Below are 20,432 nucleotides of genomic sequence, written 5' to 3' on the forward strand. Positions count from 1 at the left end.
TTCATCATTTTATATTTGGTGAAATGATGGCTATAATGCAACCTGTAAAAGCAGTGTTACAACAAAGGCAAAAGAACAAGCAACCTTTTGGTGTTCATTTGTAGTTTCCTTTGCAATGGTTTTCCATATGGTTACCACATGACTGCCAGTAGGCCTATAGTAAAAATGTGATAAGTTGTAAATGCTAGCATTAGCATTTATCTAGTAAGCTGATCCATTATCAAATACTTACTATTCAATTTGGCAGGACTCTTAAATGGAAGCAGCTATAATGAACTGGGCCATGATCAATATTATTTACCCCTTTCTTTCTGTGAAATGTAAGTTAGTTAAGTTTCTCACTCCTCTGCCTGTTCCACAGAAAGACTTAAGAACTCTTTTGTCCCCCCTGGCCATACGACTGTACAACAGGCAGGGCTGTTGGCAGGGGAAAAGCACACTGTGACTCTTGGACTTGGAAACTTTCACTTTTTTTCATTCCTCTTCTGCACAGCTGTCCTAAGAGTCAGCCCTAGTTGGACACTTTAATGCCTATTGGACAATCATTTTATGTGCACCTTTAATGTCTGCACTGACTGTTGCTTAAAGTCTGTTTTTAATACATTCTGCACTACTTTCATTTAAGACACTGCTGTACATACATACACAACACAAACATCAGAAGGTCTACACTTTTATTTTTATGTACAGGTCTAATATTTACTTACTTAATATGTTCCTTAACATTTTATAGGTTCCACTTCAATTGCACATATATTTTTATTCCTGCATGTTGTTATGTACATTTGTCTTTGTATTATTCTATTTTTGATTGTGCAGGTTTAATTTTAATTAATGTAGGGGCTTACTTAAATCTTTGTTTCGGGTTAATGTATGGGAGGAGGGACAGCGGTTGTTAGTTTATTTGTAACAAATCTTTCATGTCGTGCATGTCTTGTAAACTGCTACTGGATGCTTTGAATTTCCCTCGGTATCAATTATCTAGTACCTCTCACAAATACAGATCACAATAAAACAAAATAAAAGTCCCTTAAGAATAAAAAGTATACCTTTTTTTTCAGCAACTGTATCTCACAATGCCTTTACTCAAACTAACATACTTTGAAATGATTGGAACCTAAGGTACTTGTACAGTAATAGTTACACTGTTTTTTTTTTTTCTGAGATCACAGATCTGTAGACTGGAGTGGATGTAATCAATGGCGTCTGAAGTTTATGTCAGCTTTGTGTGAGTGATGATTTAGTAACAATAGAAAATGCTCCTCCTATAAGGATGTCGTCTCAGAATATGCCTGCGAGCTAAGAAGAAAAGCACCAAGAGTGATGAATACTTCATTTCATGTTTTAATTACACAGTTACATTGTTCAACACAGACAATAACCTGAATTAGAATGTTTTACAGCTTCACACATCCAACAGAGCGAACAGTTAAAGAGCAGTATTAGCAACAGGGAGGAAAGCATGCAAGAAATAAATACAAATCAGAATTGAATTCTTCTGGCACAGTTAACTTCATCTAAAAACGGCAACAGGACCTTTTGAAGAGGGAAATTAAACAAAAGGAGAAAGATCTTTGAAGTGCCAACCTTTCCTACAGAAACGTGTTTTTTTTTCTGTAATAATGTATTGCACAATACAGTATAGAATGCTTCCCTACACATATAAAACCTTTTTTTCAATTCATGTAAAATTCAAAACAGGGCCATCCTGAGCCATGGCTTTTGGAAAAACAAGTGCTGTATCCACTTGCCTCTTCAGCTTCCTACTGTAGTCGTTCATCAGTGCCTGTTTCACAGGAAGGACGAGTCACTGTAACATCAGACGAGCCTTGAATCTTCATCATTAGAGTTATTGTTTGGGGTAGGGACAGACAAATGTCATCCTGCTAATATTTGTCTTTTCTAAACATGCGTTTTGCCCATATTCATGTACATAGTTAAACCAAAATAAAGGGGCTGATGAAAAGCGTTCCGAGACCCTCAGATGGTATTCACAATAGCAGAGCCCTTATGCGTTTGCCATCGATAATATGTTCACAAAGAGAAGTGTATGACACCTTGACATGTGTCGTATGTGTTTTGTGCTATAATGAAGCTTACAGACACAAAACCCTTAACACAAGTGTAATCTGAGTGTAAAGTTTTAGCTTTTGGTTGTATTTTGGTCATTTATATCAGGTGTATTGGATTTGGTTTTGTTTAGTTTATCTGAGGGCTGACTTACAGACAAGGAGGCACACAAAAAGCACTTAGAGTTGAAAGGAACTGCCGTCACAAAGTTTTTTTTAGTTTTTTTTTAATGCTGATATTGTCAAAATGCAGCGTTTTACTGCACAAAGCTGTTGCTACATATTCTGAATTGATCTGCCACTATAGTCTGTCTGGGATGTTTCATTAAAGCTCTGAAGGTTTCAAGTAGTTTTGTACAGAGACACAAAAAGAAAGAATATTATTATTTATTTTTTTTTATACAAAAACACACACACGCCAACATTCACACACAAGCACACATCCACCATGTAGACGTTTTATCTCTGCAAGGCTTTGTAACCATAAGAACGCACGATCAGCAGGCCATTTCCAAAAGGAAATGCTCCTATTATTTTCACAGAAGCACTATTCAATGTGTAGACAACAAGCGCTTTGATTGCTTGAACGAGTATTCTACACATTTGAAACTCAGCCATTGAATTCAGTGCGCTCTCTGCTATTGTGCCCTGATTATGTGTATCTCAGACACTTTGGTTAAGTAGTGAAGTGGAGCTCTAACCTTATTATTTCTGGTCTGTCAATACACTAGTCAAAGCCACACTATGGCAATGCAGGAGTACTTTGGTCTGTGCTTTTATTGGTTTTGGACGACAAATGGCATGTTATGATTCGTTCCGTGTTCGGTTCTGTAATATGCAACTTTAATGTGTACCTGCTACTAAACTCCAGCAGTATCAGTTTGGTTGTTTGGATGTGTTTAATACGGTGAAGTCTGGATACAATAAATATTCATCTACATTATGGACAATGGCATGTTCTTTCAACCCTTTAGCATCTCACAAAAGATTTACGAGACCGCTTTTAACAGTGTGCGTCCATGTCTGCTCTCAGCCCAGCTTTTCAAAGTCCAGGTCAACCTCTCCTGGTGGTTAGCTGTATGGTCACAGGAGGTAGCTAGTGTGAGGGGGGTTATGACAAGTGGTCGGTGGTAGAAGTGGAGGAATTAGACATCAGGGGAACGGACACAAAAAGGCTGAGGTCAACACAATATTACGGTAAATTTAACACACATACATAACGCTATACACACGGATGCAGGGGAACCTTTTAGCTCATTCCATTTGAATTCTAGGTCTCTAGTAAATGTATCAATCTGTTGATGAACAAAATGCTGAAACTTTATTTTCTCATGTCACTCACTGCAAAAGAAAAAACACTTTTTTTTCCAAGTTTGGTCCAAGTGTGTATGGGGCCCATCATGTCGGGCTTACTATGATCAATGTAAGATGTGTGGCTGCTACACAAGCCTCACTCTTGATATTGATCACAGAATAGACAGTTTAACATAGGTTTACCAGAGGGGATTGTTATCCTGTTGTATATGTAAAGAGATGAACAAACAGAATAAACCCTTAAGAGGTGTTGCTACTCTGTTGGCCTGGAAACAAAGATCTGTCTGAGAACCTTAGCTTATACCAAAACCAAATAAAGAAATATTTTAAAGATTCTGTCTCAAAATTAGTTCGGAATTTTACTGTAGCTTAAAACTGGCATATCACTTACTTCTACTGTGATGATTTTTCCTGCATTTTGGGGGAAACATGCACTCCTAGCTCACACTCACACAGGTTGATGACGACCAAAAAAGAGAGTCAGTAAAGGATGGTGACAAACAGAACACTTGACATGAGATATAAAGTTTGAAAAGTTCTTCATTTGGTGTGAAGGATCTAAATTTGAAAACGGAGCCTTCATTTAATTTCTAATTATCGATTATATTTGGGCTTTCTCCCACCTGCAGGATTTAAACTGATCTGGTTGAATAAAGCAAACTGTGTTGATTCAATTTTAAGTTGTTGTTCAAATTGAGTAGTGTCCATTCACCCTTAATCCGTTCTCGTCCACTTTCAGCTGCATGCATCGCGGCCCGGTAAGCATCCACCTTAAGGCTCACTCAGGGTCACATGACACTTTGATCTGACTGAAAATTAGAGGTGTTTAAACGGAAAGAAAGGGGGAAATTTGTTATTTGAAGAAACTAATGTACTGTGGGAAAATGCTATTCTGGACATTAACGTTTAAAGGTTTCTGTTATTTGGCAAACACATTTTTGGACCTTTTTTAAATACTATGTACATTCACATTAAGTTACTGATGTTACTTTAAATATATTTATATGTATCTATATTATATGACACCCTATGGGCAGTTGCTGAGGTTCCATTCAGTAGCTGAATTCTCTTCATATTGCACCTCCGTCCTCTCACTGTCTTACAATGTGAGAAATACAAAATAATCTACAAGAGGGGTTCCATCTCATCAATATAGATACAACAAATCAAACAATATGTCAAATGGGGGGGGGGGGGGGGGGGGGGGCTTCCTCCTTGCTCTGACTTCACTGCTCAGCCCAAACTTAAAGGAGGAAACTGAAAGGTAACAAAAGCAAAACAAAGTCCGTTATTCTGGATATACACAAGGGCAGCACATATGGACATCAGCGACAAGAGACATTATTGAAGTTTGAAAGGAGGAAGAATATCTACAAGCAGGTTCAAACCCTTCCCACGTGGCTGCTCTGAGGCTCTGTCCAAAGCAGGCTGAGGGAGAGGGGGAGACTTGAGTCAAGTAGTTGGGGGAAGAGCGTAGAAGGGAGGTGTGGGGTGAGGGGAGGTAGAAAGAGAGAGGAGAGCAAAGTCTACACCGCCCTTCACTGGACTCTTTTATCTGTTTATCATGCTTTGGAAACGGAGGGAGTGAATGTGAAGGTAACAGCAATTCCTTGAAATATCACCCCATTGTGGAGCTTTAAAAAAGATGACTTACAAACAATCCTCCCATAGCATGCAATGCCTTCTTGGACATTGTTTTCAAGCTTCTTTTTTGACAGCTCCGTTGCCATGTTTGTATCTTCGTCTCCTTTGAGGCTGTGTAGCTTTTCCTTCCCTCTTCTTTTCTCTCTGTCCTCTCTGTTACCATTCACAAAAAAAAAAATCACACTGTGGCGGGGTTTCCATCCAAGTCTTTCTAGTTGGCAAGTTCACAGCATCGTCCATATTCACTAGTCTGGGCTGTCGCCGAGGAATCGCTGTAGTTTTGTCCAGACTGCAGGAGGCGGCTGCAGATCAAAGCAGGTCACAGTTTTGTTACTATTGAATGTCTGACTTTCTCTGGGTCCCGTCCTGCTGCCTCTCTGCAGCACAGTCCTCTCAAGGCTGGCTTATCTGCTGAGGAGGTGATGTTGCTTTGCGTTTGGTTATAAGATGAGTGCTACTCCTTATCGCTTACTTACTCACTTTGGCAGTGTAATACAAAGGTTTGGATCATGTTATTTTTCATCTTTGAATTCATTTGGGTTCACAATGGTGCAGAGAGGTGAGTCCGGTATAGATTTTCTTGGCTCGCTAGCAAGGTAGTTAGCAGTTTAAAGTTTTAATTTATTCTCATGTCATTATCGTTATCATCATCAGCATCATCATTGTCACTATTATTCTTTACTTAGAATATTTGGACTTTCTTTTTTCCCTTAAAGCCAGAAAGAAACATTTAATAAATACTAAGCTGTGTTTCTGAGGGGGGAAAAAAATCACATCACAGGTTTTCACTTCCCTCATTCATTTGGAAAAAAAAGAAGGTACGATGTTCCTTTCCTGTTTCTATTAGGGCACTGTGAAATAAGTGCCACATCAGTGAACTGTTTGGACTGATAGTGCACATCTCAGGGTTTTGTACTGTTCTCTCATTGGTGCTAAATTAAAGGGAAATCCTACCCAAGTGCCAATTTGCCGACCAACCCCCCTCCCGTAAGTGAAACCTTACCTACCACAGCCCTTGTCTTGTGTCCTTCGGTGGACAGCATTAAACGTGCTTACATTACTGAGAGAACTTCATGTCATATCTTTAAATCAAACACATCTGATATGTTTCTGTGACTGAACACATCTTTGCATGTGTTGCCGTTAAAGAGACAAAGACAAAACAAGTGTTTCTGGGGGAAGGTGACCGTCTATTATCATCGTCGTGGAGTGGTTCAAAGATTTTCAGAAGAGCTTATCATGGAGGAAATAAGGACTAGAGGTGGGAGTGAGGAACGGGATTACTGTGATAAAGATTCCTCAGTTTGGTTTTGAGTGGAGAGTGAGCACTGTCGCATCAGTATATAGGGGAGGAATGAGGATCAGACGTCAGCGAGAGGCAGCGTCCAGCAGGGCGGGGGTAGCTGGAGTCGTGGAGCGAGAGGCACTGCTGGAACTGCTCTCCTTCGGGCTGGCGGACACACTGCCGCTGCCAGCCCCTCCCGCAATACTGCTCTGCCCCACCAGGGCCAAGGGTCCTGGAGGAGTGCTCTCCGAGTGGGTGGGGGGCGCACTGGAGGACGCTGAGGAGGAGGGGGTGCCTAGAGGGACACTGCTGCCCCCAGGCAGACCCTGCAGGCCCTGACCACAGACATGGTGGTGCTTCTCCCAGTCTTTGTGTTGGCAGAAGGAGCCGCAGTAGCGAGCCGTGTTACAGCCGCTGCACGTCTCACTGGCTTTTCTTCCACAGTTCCAGCAGCTCTGGTGAGACAGTGGGGAGAGAGTAGGTTGATAAAAATAAGTCTCTTTTTTGTTCAAGGGAGGCACATAGTTCTCATTCATACATGAAGATATATATTGAAACTTTAAATAAGTACATTTTATAAAGTAGTTTTATTTTCCAGTCCTTATTTTGTGCTGCTATTTGCACAAATAGTCTTATTTATTTTAAGACTTTTAAGTCCTGATCCATCGCGACTGGTCTCTTTTACCAGCAGGTGGTGGTCAACTGCCCTGTAAAGGCCTCAGCCTGGCACTCTGCTGCAACCATCTGGCTCTGTCTACTTTAATGTGCACATACAGCTGGACTGCTTTTGCAATAATGATGACAACATGTTGGAGCACAAACCAAATGCAAACAGCTGTGCAGATGACAGAAAACAAGTTAACTTAGATGACAGGGCGAAAAAAAGTGAGGGGTAATGGATGGAGCAAAGAAGAGGAACCAAAAGAGTGACTGAGTAAAGAAGTTGAGACCAAGCGAGGGGGGGATTAGGCAAAATGTTGGTGGGGGGTCTGTGATACTCACTTCACTGGAGTCCTCCTGCTGGTTGATGACTGTGAGTGCATCCTCAGACGCTTGTCTCTTGGCCTCAGCCAGCGCCCTCTCCATTTTTGAGCGCTCGGCTGAAATCATCTCATGAGCCTTCCTCTCCGCGTCTGACACAGCTTTCTGCAGCTCTGACATCGCCTGTCGCTTCACCTCATTCACGGCCTCCTCTGAGAGAGAGAGAGAGAGAGAGAGAGAGAGAGGTGTTAGTGCATGTGACTGTCGTCCAATCCCGCTTTCTCTGTCATACTTTATTGAAGCTCTTTAAGCTGCCATCTTGTTGTATCGCAGCGAACAGATGTACATCATCCAACATTCAAAACTTTCTGCCAGAAAAGGGAAACAGCGAGACTTCAATAATTAATTCAAAGACGTCTGGCCACGATCATTTCCAGTGCTGAGAACAGCAGATGTCTGCAAAGTTTTGTTATCAACTTTACTGCTATCCAACATCCCAGGATTCCCTGTTTGTGCAATATTAAGCTTGTCATGAGAACAATTTTAATAGAAATTGTCTGTCAAGAGTTCACTATGAATAATTTCCCACGAGTGTGCATGCTCCACGGCAGAGTTTATTAAAGTGTAGATTCTTATCACAGGGCCTCTTCTAGCACAAGCACAAACTGTATGAGTGAGGAGGCTGTGTTTTTTTTTTTTTTTTACAACAGGCAGGTGGGTAGACTTCTTTCCAGGTGGCAGTCTAAAATAGAAACTTCCTGCAGTCCCTCCTCAGTTAGTAATGAGTGATGACATGTTTTTTTTTTACCATCATTTATGACCTCACAATGTAAAATACACGATGTCTCATAGGGCATTAAACACCTGAAAAAGGATGCAAAATATATGCTATTAATTAATCAAATGCTTATGTGGTGTGTGTTGTGATGGAAAGATATTCCATGTTATTCTGGCCTCAGAGACAGAAACCTTTTTAAAGATCAAATGATTTTTCTTTCTCCTCCTCCTCCCGCCTCCTCTAGACGTAGACAAACACACACTGAGGCACAAATGACACAAATACAAGAGGCTCTCCAGGTGTGTTAGGCCAACCAAGTAGGTGGTAAGACTGATATTGTTCTCTCCACTGCACCTGATTTCCTCCAGTCAGTGTTTGTCTGAGAGGGAACTCATACATTACTGTCACTTTTCCTCACCTCTCTACTCCAGTTGTTTCAAACCACTGTGCTAAAAGATAGGCAATAGGGAGAGCGCTTACACGCACAGCTGTGTCTATGTTTCATGGCTGTTTGCATGCATATGGCTGTGCGCATGTATGCACGCCTTAGCGACCTTCATCGGTTAAACCAAATGTTGTATGATCAAATGAATATGAGACAGTGTGCGGGAGCCTTTCTCATTCTCTAGTTTTACCCTCCTCCGACGCACCTGTCACACATTCAGGTGTGCAGAGATTTGTTTTGCAATGTTATGCTATTATGTTTAAAAGTTAGTCAAACCTGTCAACATACAGTTACACTTTGGCCACGTCTCAATGCTTTCCCTCATCTTGTCATGCGTCTCTACCTTTATCCTTCATTTCTTTCCTACTCCGTTTTTCTTTTTCTTCCACCCTTCCTCCTCCTTTTTTTCTTCAATTCCTTGCAAACACTATCTGCATTCTCAATTATCTGGCCTAATGCATGCACCGCTAAGATTAGTTTGCAAATTTAATTAATTCTTATCAAGGAGACTGCATAGCAGATGCTGGGGCAATTAGCACTTAATGGAAAACACGGGGGCAGCAATATTAACGTTTTAATTCCGCAGGGATTTGGCGAGTCCCTGAGACGTGTTATTTCTGTCTGCTTTTTCACACTTCAGATCTTATTTTTCAAAAGCGCCGCAGTCACTCAACCTGAACCAGACCAGAGAATACGTGTCTGGTTTTAATTAAAACCAAGAGGTGCTGCTGCTACAGCAGGCAGAGTATCTGGCTGCTGAGATAGAGGTGACTCACACAAAGAGACAAACAGACACACACACACACTAAAGGTGAGATGTTGTGAGATATTTTACTCACCCTGCCTGTTTTGGAGGTGCTTCAGCGCTGGGGAGAGCGGGATGCTTGTAGTACCTGTATGAAAAACAACTGCAATTAAAAGAGCTTTCTCTGCTGGTGAAAATGCAGCACAGTATTTTGTATTTTGCCGACAGCAGCAGCATCTCCCCTCCACAGGGTATTGGAATATGACTGTAACATAATGGTGCTGGGACTCTGGTGGAACCAGGAATGAGCCAGATGACTTCTCGGTTGGGCTCCGTCTATACTGTACAAAAAGGCCCATGCAATACAACACTCCCACCTGCCTCCCTTTGACTGCAAATTGAGCCAAAACTAATAGCAATGGTCAAGATTTTCAGTAATACGTTTCTTTAATGTGCATGCGAAAACAGTCACATGAAAAATGTGTTTCTTGGGACAATGGAGACCTTTTAAGCTCCAACCTGTGCTGTGCTGCTGCGACCTTTCTCCGGCCAGGTGACTGCATTTTCACTGCAGCTTTAACTGCAGCGGCCTTTCATAGCAGTGACAGATGGAGGGCATTTAGCCCTAATGACACAGAAGGCCTCTAATCCTCTGCCCTGATGGACCTGCAGCTGTAAGGCCTCTGCTCTGTCTGTCTATGTGGCGAGGGCAAGGTAGCCCTAAAGACTGATGACGGCCTTAAGTGTGTGCGTTTTGTGAGTGTGTGTGAGGTCAATATAAAGACAATAGAGAAGAAAATGAAAGATGTTTGGCTCTTACCTGCTTTCCTCCAGATTTCTTCTGGCAGATATCCTGAGGGGGGCCTGTGTAAGAAGTCTCTGTGGATCTCTGAAACACACACCAGACACACACTTAGACACAGTTACACTCTTCTTCATACAAAGTACTTTCAAAGTGTCTCCCTTACTGATTTGAATTATATTTCCTAAACTTTGAGTGTGGAAGCATAGGTAAGTAAACTTTAACATTTTCAGCTATTGTTGATGAGTAATGGGAATACAGGATTTCAAAGTGAATAAAATCTTTATTATGAATGTGGATGCTGGACATATGATGGTGAGATCAGGTGGTCTAAGATCCAGATTGGTACTGCCTCACAGTATGATCTCACATTTGTACATTTAGTGAAAATATGATAATCTAAGTCAAATGTTGTGCCTCAATTGGCATTTTCGGCATTTTAAATCAGCCCTACCTTTCTATGAGTGTTTTGCTTTGCCAAACAAACCCTGCGAGTGTTTTGTCTACCTGTCTGTCTGCCTGTCTGCCTTTCAGCAGCCGAGGACGTTCCTATGGGCAGTGACTCGCTGCTGCTAGCTGTGTTGGAGGAGGAGTTGTGGTGAGGAGTAGGAGGAGGAGGAAGAGGAGGAGGAGGAAGGCAGTGCTGTCCGTTGCTCCCACCTTTTTTCATCTCCTCCACGTCGCTGTATCGCCGAATCCAGTGGTTCATCTCCTCCCTGTCGGCCTCCTGACAGCGGCGCAGCACAGTCAGAGAGCGGCGCGTCTTCTCCACCATGTCCATGATGCAGTTCAAGAGCTGCAATGGGGCAGGCTAAGTATGAGATTTAGGTTTTACTTAATTCGTTAAATGGAGAAATTTACCACTGCTCCATGTAGTTACAAATGTAAATTATTTAGCTTCAAAACTCAAAATGAACAAGTCAGTAAATCACCTTCACAGAATTTGAAAAAAAAAGGAGTTAACTTCACAAATTTGATTTTAAATCCATTAAAATATATTTTTTTAAACCCCCACAGGCCTTACAAACAAACCCCATTCAAAAGAAAACAGTTTCTTAATCCAAAGAGCTGTAAAATACATACTTTCTGACACATACCACCAAACAGATGTGTGTGTTTGCGTGTGACTGTCTGCCTCTGTTCATGGATTGTGTGTCTGTCAGTGAATTTCAATGTCTAAGAGCATTACAACAACCATAATGTAACAGCTGGGCTGCTGATGAAAACATTTGAGCCAATTCCTTCCACCCTTCTGCCTCGTTCTCTGCCAACTCAACAGATTTCCTCCCCTTCCTCCCCCAGTTGTAAACAGTGTCACTTTTTTCCATAGTGCCCGGTGATTCCAGACCCGGTCCGGTCCTGCTAAATGGGTTTAGCATGCTTGACATTCAATCCATATCCTTCTTCCCATTCATCTTTCCCTCTCTCTGTCTCTGCCTCCTTTCCTTCTCCTCCTCCTCCTCCTCCCTCCCCTCTGAGTAAGCTATATTTATTTCACTGAAGTGTTTCTAATTTGGCAGGGGTCCAGGCCTGGCCGGTTCTCTCCATGACTGCAGCTCTTGTCTCAGCTGCTCTCCCCAGCTGGAGCTGCTCTCTGCTGGGTCCCGAAGCTCCATCTGGGGCCTAGTTTTCTGTGTGTGCGTGTCTGTCTGTGTGCATATGTGTGTGAATCTAGTGTACATGATTTTGTCGTCATGGAGTTGGGTGTGGAGAAACTAGGTGTCTGTCTGTTGTTAATTCATTGCACCCTCCTAAAGTCAGCTGTCATGTCAACTGCTAAGGCGGCCTGGACAGAGGCTGTTCTGTGTGTCAACACTACCGCTCTTTGTCATCTGTATCCTGTCTATGGCACGAAAACATACTTTAATCATGTGATGACCTAACAGCTCTTTTGTCCCACTGTTTAATGATGTTTATGACTGTAACAAAGATGTGGTTGACACCTAAACAGGGAAATCAAGCTGATACTTACATTATCAAGGTGCTTCCATTCCTCCGCCCACTCTCGATCTGTGAGACGGTGGTCAATCACCTCCTCTTGGCGGGCTCCATGCACTGCTAAAAGACATTCCCAAAGGTCAAATTAAACAGAAATAGAGTTGTTTGCAAACCACAACTCAAAACCAGTGCAGTGTAGTCACTGAACAATATTTGAAAAGAAAACGGGTGCTCTATTAGGGACACTGGCCACATTTCTTACCAAAAACCCAATCCTGACTTTAACTAAGAGACATATTATAATCAATCTATTATTAGTAAATAAAGCAACATAATACATCCCACTAGAGGTATAGGTGCAGAGCAGCTTGTACATAAAACACAATAATACAGAAAGATGTAGACAAACAAAAGAGCTCAAAATACGGAAATAAGATCCTAAACGTGATCCTGTTAACTGTATACTGATAAATATCTGGATAACATGATTAAGGATTGGTTTTAACAAAAGGTAAAAAACTATCAGAAATGAAACAACCTTTCAATCAAAGACCCTTGTGTGCCTGTGCCATAGCTAAATGTCTTATCAGTGAGACAGTTGGACAAAGAATTCACCTCTCTCCTTTTGGGAAAGCAGAGGGACAGCATATATGGTTGCCACAGTCTTAGCACATGGGCATGTATGGCTGTGGTCTTTATATAGACGCACTGCCACAAGGATTATCACAATGGCCAAACAACTGGCCTTTGTCCTCTACATTTACGTACACACACGCCTGACCACATAACTGAGGACTGTAGATCTATAAGTTTACCTGACCCCGTGAGTGCATTGCAGCTGTCCTACCTGTCTGCCGGTGCCTGTCTCGAGCTTCGCGTTGTTCATTATGCCTGTACGCGTCTCTATACTGGTGTGCCAGAGCCATGTCTTCTAGTCGATAGTGCTGGGGTCCCATTTGGGGGTTTGGTGGGTGAGGGAGGCCGTTTGGAGGGTGTGTGGAGAGGCCGTTGGGAGGCGGATGAGCAGGAAGACCTGTGCTTGGGCTGAAGCGTTGGCTGGGGCTGATGGTGCAGGGCCGCTTAGCTAGGTGCTCTGGGTGCAGGCCATCTCTGTCAGAGCTGTCTTTGGTCCTGTAGAGGAGGACACCAAGTGGATTCAAACAAAAACCGTCACATATTATATATAGACCATAGACAGGAATTAATATCAATCAGAATTGAAAGTGCTCATTATAACAGGTTTTCTGAGGGGGCTTACAACTTTGATATTCTTTTGTGGAGGGTTGTTTGAACATAAAATAAGAGCAGACAGTTTGATGTCACCCCAATAGCAGAATACAATGTGAGACAGTAGACCCAAACCAACCAGCAGTTTGAACAAAGGCATTAATCAACTGATAAATAAATGAAACTATCAGATGAAGGATGAAATGGCGAGACACCGACCAAAGACAGCAGAATCTTGAGAGCAGAGGAAAATGTAAATGCTTGGAATTGTATGATAAATAACAAACCAGATTTTTGTCATAAGATTTTGTGTTTATTTGCCGATAAGCAATGGCCTTGCACAACCAAACTAAATCCTGAGCATGTTTTTTTTTGTTCCACCAGCACATATACCTTTAATCCACTGATGTCCATTGAGATTTGTTTCACATAAAAGCTGCAAAAATCTGAATTTCTTTGGATGCTAATGTCACTACATTCAATTACAAAGCATCAGCAGCCGATTTTTGACACCACGTTAATGTAAGAAGACAGATATTGCACTTTATGTACATCCTTCTTTATCCGTCTTCAGCTTGTTCTGTCCTCGCCAGACCACAATGAGTAATGTGAAGACTATGGGTTGGCTTTGCCAGGCTAAAAATGCAGTGCCAGAGCATTACTTCATGGTTCGGGAAAAACAAGCCCCCGCTAAGAGCTAGAAGGCCTTCAAATCAGATCAAGAGGCAAAATATGCCTGAGAAACATGAAACATGAAACAAACTAATGAACAGATATGATTCATTTCACATTGTGTGAGCCCATGTGTCTGTTATAAGCATGTATTGCCTTTATTACTAGTAAACTGTCTTCATTTACCAAACTATGATACCATGTAAGGTAACAATTGGGTCAATTTACTATTCAAAAGAGGAAAGATCTCAAAATCTGAATAACCAGCTGAGCTCTAATGTTAAGAGTCTGTCAAACAAACAAAAACATATCCAAAGCTCTAGTAGAGTTTATTTCCAATGGTTACAGTGTCTAGTGAGATTAACCTGCATTAGAAGGTTTTAACAAAGAAACACAACACTGTCTTCAAAATTCAAAGATTCCCACATTGCTTTTGCAAACACACACAGGCTCAGGCATCCTCACATATGCATGTTTCCCTCCTGAGAGCTGCTTGTTGTTCAGTTACAGTGAGGCAGCGGCCCTGCGAAGCTTTTGCACAGCTGTACGCCATATGTATCAAACAAAGCCAAGTCCAACTGTACACCATGCGTCTCAAGCTCTTAATCTGAATATCCCTCAGCCTACTCTTAGATTGCAAGTATTTCTCCCTCTCCCTCCCACCCTGCTCTCCGGCTTAAGGGGCAATATGGGCTGAATGCTGTGTGTTTGGCAGATGTTTAGTGACACTCATTTGTGTCTGTTTACTTCAAGTGAGTGAGTGTGTGTGTGAGTGTGTGTGTGTGAGTGTTTTCAGGCCATCTGGACAGTTTAAATGGGAGTGTTGATATTAATCTGTTTAGCAGGATAGCAATAGGCAGGCATTCGGATAGAAATCACTCTTTATCATCCCGGGGATCAAAGGCGAATAAATGCAGCGCTGCCCAATGCAGATGATGGATGCATGTGCGCGCGTGTGTGTGTGTAATCATATTTATCCTTGTGTATATTTGTGCATGCCGGTTATGATCGTACACATCCCTTGCTCTAGTATCTGAAAAATCAGAGGAACAGCTGGCACAATGTAGGCCCTGCTCCAGCAGGACCCTTGGCCTCTCTCTCCCCCCCCTCACTCCCCCTCCTTCACGAGTTTCGCCTGCTGTTTATAAACCACAGGTCGGGAGGCAGAGGTGTGTGGATTACAGTGGGATTGCACATTCAAGCTCCAATTTCTAGTCCCATCCAAGCCACCACTTCCACCACCATCAACCTCCCACCTCCCGACACCCGCGCTTAGGATGTGCTCAGTGTTACGGTCAGCACATCACCATCTGGACACATCCCTGACATATGGACAGCTGCTGTGAGCCTGCAGGTTAGGCAGTCAGAGAGAAAGAGAAAATATGAGAGAGGTGAGGAAGGATCGCACCAGAAGAGACAAAGGAAGAAAAAGGAAATGTTTTCTATGCATCTTCTTAGCGGGTATGATAAAGCTGAGCACTGGGATGAAATGTGGGACAAACCAGAGCTCGCTGCTGGTCTTTGGGTTATACTGAGGACATCTACTGTACTTCACTCACTCATCTTCTTGGTCGTTTTTTTTTTTTCCCCCCCTTTTCAGACAATCTGTGTGATTTTCTGCTCTGCATTTATCCCACCCCTCCCTCCCTCCCAGACAGCTGGCAGATTCATCCTGGCATCAGGCTGTCCAGACTTCCGCCTCCCGCACAGAGGATTTACTCCTCTTGTCGCTTGGCATTTAAAAATACCCTGAAATAATTCATACACAACACTGTCTGAAGTCCTTGTTCTGTGTTTTTCTGCGTTTAATAGAGAGATGCTACCTGTCAGGGGTCCTCCTTTTGCCGTGCTCGTTCATCTCCAGCATGATCTCAGAGGAGTCGAGGGGGGAGCTGGCGTTGGCGTCCAGGAGAAGCTGCTCGTGTTGGGCCAGATACTGAGCTGGAGTCTGCTTTGCCAACCGTGCACAGTGTAGCAACTCTCTCTGCAGCAGGGGCAGGTTTGCCTTTAGAGGTAAAAAACAGACATCTCAGGATTAGGAATAAAACAAGTTGTTTCACGAAGGGTATAGATTTATTGAACTGATGTAAAGATGTATGTATGTAAGAGGTGAGCAAGAACCTGATGGTGGAAAAACAGATTAAAATAAAAACAGATTAGGGCAAGTCAAAAAGAAAGTGATAGAGACAGGATGAGATAAGACAGGTCCGCTGACACGTTCCTCTGCCATGTCTCTCTCCAGGGTGGGCTTATGTGTATATTGTGTGTGTGTGTGTGTGTGTGTGTGTGTGTGTGTGTGTGTGTGTGTGTGTGTGTGTGTGTGTGTGTGTGTGTGTGTGTTTCAGTGCTGTCAAATAGCTCTCTCAGACCTGCCTGGTTGTTATAACCTAGCCATTGCTGCAATGTCCCAGATGTGGCGGATCATCGCACACCAGGGGGTCTGACACTCTCGCTCACACTGCTTTCGATGGACATCCACGAGCATACCCCCCTCCCCCCATTTTCTGCACTACAACTATGCTATCAGTTAGACATCAAAGGTCTCCATCCTTTCCTCTATAGGAGCTCTTTGCATTTTGGAGCAAATTTTAAAAGGAATGATGACAACACATACGCAGCAGGAGAGATCTCTGTGCTTGTCAGCTGAAAATCTATGCATGAGTGTTTACCTTTAGGAAAGGAATGACAAACGGCCTCAGAGGGAAGTTGGTGGCCTCGTGAAGTTTGGAGTGAAACTCTTCAATAGTGAGTGTTGAGTTCTTAAAAAGACAGAGAAGACACAGGAGCTTGTTAAAAACAGTTACCACGATAGCCACATTTCTAGCAAAAAAAGATTAAATGTTGTGATTGTTTTATTAGATAAATTAACATTAAGCATTAAAAAAAAAAGTCATATTACAGAGATCTGCTGAATGAATGGATAGATGTGTATGTAGTAGTGAAGTTGGGCAGAGTAACTCCACATGTACAATCAGAACGTACCACCAGCCCCAGCACCAGGCTGCGCACTCTCTCCCCGATCTCAGGCGATATGTCGTTGCCAAATTGCTGCAGCGTGGTCAGGAAACGCTTCAGTTTGCACAGTTGCCGGGCACCGCAGGCTGGCGGAAGCTGCTGGTTGGAAAGCGAGGCGGTGGAGGACATGGCCGGCCCATTACTGAAGCCGTTGGGAGTGGAGGGAGCACCATTCAGTGATGTAGGTGAGTGGCTGCTCCCATTCAGCACTGCAGAGAAACAGACAGAAGGAAGAATTGGGTCAGTAGATTTTGGAGGGGCCTGGGGGGGCTTCTGCCAAATGTGGGGGTGTGATGAGGGAAAGAAACAGTTATATTCTGCTTATATAGGATTGAATGGTTAAGATCACACGTAAAACACACATTAGAAACTCCGCCTGCAATATAATGCACAATGTTACTTCAGTTACCCACTTCTCTGCCTGTTTCACTGAGCGCTGTGAGTATGTTTGTGTGTGTGTTTGCAGTAACTTCAGCTGTCTCACAACTGGTACCATTTGACTCCCCCTTACACTCCCCCCCACCCCGTATCAGCCTGTTCCACCCTGGTCCTCACCTTCTCCCCCTCACTCACTCACTCACTAGGACACAACTATAAGAGGAACTTGTTAAAGAGGTGCCAAAAATAGGCCTGCAGCCTGTGTTACTTTTATTTCAATAGCAGGTGTGTAGCTAAATCTGGCCCTACACATGTCCACCAGCTGAAAGTAGCTTTGCAGCTCAAAGGTTCAGAATAGACTCAGCATTCACACACACACACACACACACACACACACACACACACACACACATAATCACTCGCATATTCTTCCAAATGCAGGCACAAACAAAGTCACAATTACACAGGAGCTAACAAACCCACATTTGACCTTTCCCCCATTTTTATGTTTTCATGTCTGTAGCCAGATCACAAAGAAATGCTTGCTCACCTCTCTTCCTCTCCTGTCTCGTGTGGTTGATATGGTTCATATAAACATTTGTAAAGTATATACATATATTTCTGTGTTTTAATTATTAGTTTAAATACGTTTTCTCTTTGCCTACATTTGTTTACTTTTTTACTTCACTTCAGTAGTGTATTGTATGTGGAGTTTATTTAAAAATAAAAAATTAGATTTCGGTTGTTTTGGTGATTTGGTATGTAGTGTGTATTGCCTTGTATTTGTCTTTTGGGTCCTTTTTTTGTACAAGCTATTTATAGGTTTCAAACACATCCAAATACATGCTCATTTGTGAAAGAAATGAACTAATTACTAAACTTAAACCAAATTACACTACAGCTGCTTACTACTTACATGTCACACATAGAATATGAAATGTTTTTACCGATAATGAAACAATATTAAACCTTCATCATAACAGCCCATCCAAGCATTTACATTGAGCATGGTATCCAAACTATGATATTGTCGCCAATGCAGAAGCTTAATAATTTCAATATGGATTTACAAGCCCCTGAAGCGTGTCATTATGCACTGTGACACTATCCCCTATGCTCATACTTGATACAGTTTACGTATGTTCAACAGAAAAAGTTAGGATCCTTTCAGGCATGCTTGTCGTCCAGTGAAGCGCCTGAACACATATGGACTAACCCATGTGATCCGGACAGGCAGCACTTGTGTTCTGGTTTTAGAGCGAGGGAGAGGTGCAAGGAGAGAGCTGCACTGCTGACTGTCTACCACAACAGGTGAAAAAACACGGCCTGTCATTGCTATATAGGGAAGAAAGTAGTCTACACACCGTATCGCCACCCTGACTGATGTCCCCTGAACCCACCACCCAACCAGCCAGCTGGTAAACAACACACACACACACACACACACACACACACACACACACATACACATACACACACACAATGCCACAGCCGCGCTTGCACATGCGCTCAGAGACACTTGTCCCAATAGCAAGGGCATTCTACACACCAAAGAAAAACACACACAGCCACAGATATATGCCTGCTGAGACACACACCTGACACACAAGTGACTTCAACACTTGTCACCCAAACAGGGAAGACATACATATTTGGAATTTCTGTCCCTTTACACAAGCATATGAAGTGTTCATGACAGTTGGCACTAAAAGGAACAAATGACTGTGTAGTTTATAGTTGACAGCTTTTGCGGTACCACAGAAGTGAGAATATTTGTGTCATTTTTTAACAATTGATGTGTGAATGAGTTCTCGAACATGACATGCTAAATGTAACCTTTTGCACCAAAGGAGCTGTTGTTGCATTTTTTTGCTTTTATTTGACAAAGTGAATGTTTTAAGTATTAGGAGAAAATCATGCAACTGAGTGACATAAAAAAAGAATTTCCAGACTGGAATCAAACTTTGGTAAATGCGTTCACATTATATGACATGCATCTCAATGTTTAGATCGCTGCATGCCCCAGCTTAGTTCAGTTTTAAGGTATAAGACAAAATTGCATTTGACCTAGATCAGTCATCTCTTAGAGAAGAACTGTTTGCAATGTTGTAGATACCATCTCTCTTAAATAGATGTCTTTCCTCTCCAATGCTTACTATTAAATGAAGAGTTACAGCTTACAGCTTTTGGTTCACTGGTACAACATGCCTCCAAGTTAATGTATTTTTCACACCTGCCTGTTGACACCTGCTGACATGGCTCATCATCACAAAAGAAAACACAGAGCTAAACAACAGTTATGTTTGTTTGTAATGTATAGATTTCTAGATAGATAAATGATACTATTATTTGCACTTGACCCTATGAAGCTGACTTGGTGTGTCATTAATATGGAAATCATGTGACAAAAGAATAGGTTCTTACTTGATTTACTTGTAGTTGGTGTGTATGAAGCATTGCGATTGGTTGCTTGGCTGACTGCCGGGGTTGGAGGAGGCATGGTGGGTGGGGTGGACCTGGGCTGGGTTTTCACATCCGCAGGTGAATCTGGCATTGTTCCAACCTTCGGCACTCTGCTACCTGCAAAATGATAAAAAACAAGAGACGGTCATAAAGTTGGAGCTTCTGCATGAGTTTAAAAGAAAAAAATATATATATCAAAGAGGAGACAGCTGGTTAAGAAGCAGAGCACTGACATTTTCACCTGGGAATCATCGATTGTTTCCCTTAAACCAAAAGCCGCCCCAAAAGAAGCCAAACAAATCAATGCAGGGTGGAAATGAATCCAAACTTGTATTGTGTCTCTCTTGTTGGAGATTCATGGGCCTGGGAGACATACAGTAACACCTGCTCACCAGCTCAGCTGCTGCTGACTTAGGCCCCCCCTTCTTCTCTCTCTCTCTCTCTCTCTCTCACAAACACATACTCCTAGCAGCTTTGACATCCCAATCAGTGCCCCTCCACTGTAACCTCCAGCACCCAGACACACACAGAAACAGATATTCCCATGCACACACTCCTCCCCGCCTGTCCCCTCTTGTCCCCCAGTTCAGACAGCCGGTTTGACAGCTAGTGACAAGTGCAGCTGGATCTGCTGCTGTCCGTCACCGCGTGGACCGGCTTTCAGCAAAGCTCCATC

General features: G+C 42.6%; 1 protein-coding gene across 6 annotated transcripts in view; it reads right to left on the reverse strand.

The window, feature by feature from the left end:
- Positions 1-1,326: 1,326 nt before the first annotated feature.
- Positions 1,327-20,432, reverse strand: part of cbfa2t3 (CBFA2/RUNX1 partner transcriptional co-repressor 3) — a 43,187-nt gene continuing 24,081 nt past the window's right edge. For 2 of the 6 annotated variants that reach the window (XM_061036499.1, XM_061036545.1), the window contains exons 2-12: positions 19,718-19,873; positions 16,883-17,124; positions 16,570-16,659; positions 15,724-15,905; positions 12,849-13,132; positions 12,036-12,121; positions 10,571-10,874; positions 10,082-10,150; positions 9,356-9,409; positions 7,315-7,505; positions 1,327-6,767 (exon numbers count right to left, since the gene is read on the reverse strand). In XM_061036499.1, the coding sequence (XP_060892482.1) occupies positions 6,396-6,767; positions 7,315-7,505; positions 9,356-9,409; positions 10,082-10,150; positions 10,571-10,874; positions 12,036-12,121; positions 12,849-13,132; positions 15,724-15,905; positions 16,570-16,659; positions 16,883-17,124; positions 19,718-19,873 (2,030 nt within the window). In that variant the 3' untranslated portion in view covers positions 1,327-6,395. The remainder of the gene's footprint in view (positions 6,768-7,314; positions 7,506-9,355; positions 9,410-10,081; positions 10,151-10,570; positions 10,875-12,035; positions 12,122-12,848; positions 13,133-15,723; positions 15,906-16,569; positions 16,660-16,882; positions 17,125-19,717; positions 19,874-20,432) is intronic. The other 4 variants (XM_061036536.1, XM_061036527.1, XM_061036509.1 and 1 more) reach the window with 4 other exon arrangements.

The sequence above is a fragment of the Labrus mixtus genome, chromosome 1 (assembly GCF_963584025.1).
Source record: "Labrus mixtus chromosome 1, fLabMix1.1, whole genome shotgun sequence".
NCBI classification, from domain to species: domain Eukaryota; kingdom Metazoa; phylum Chordata; class Actinopteri; order Labriformes; family Labridae; genus Labrus; species Labrus mixtus.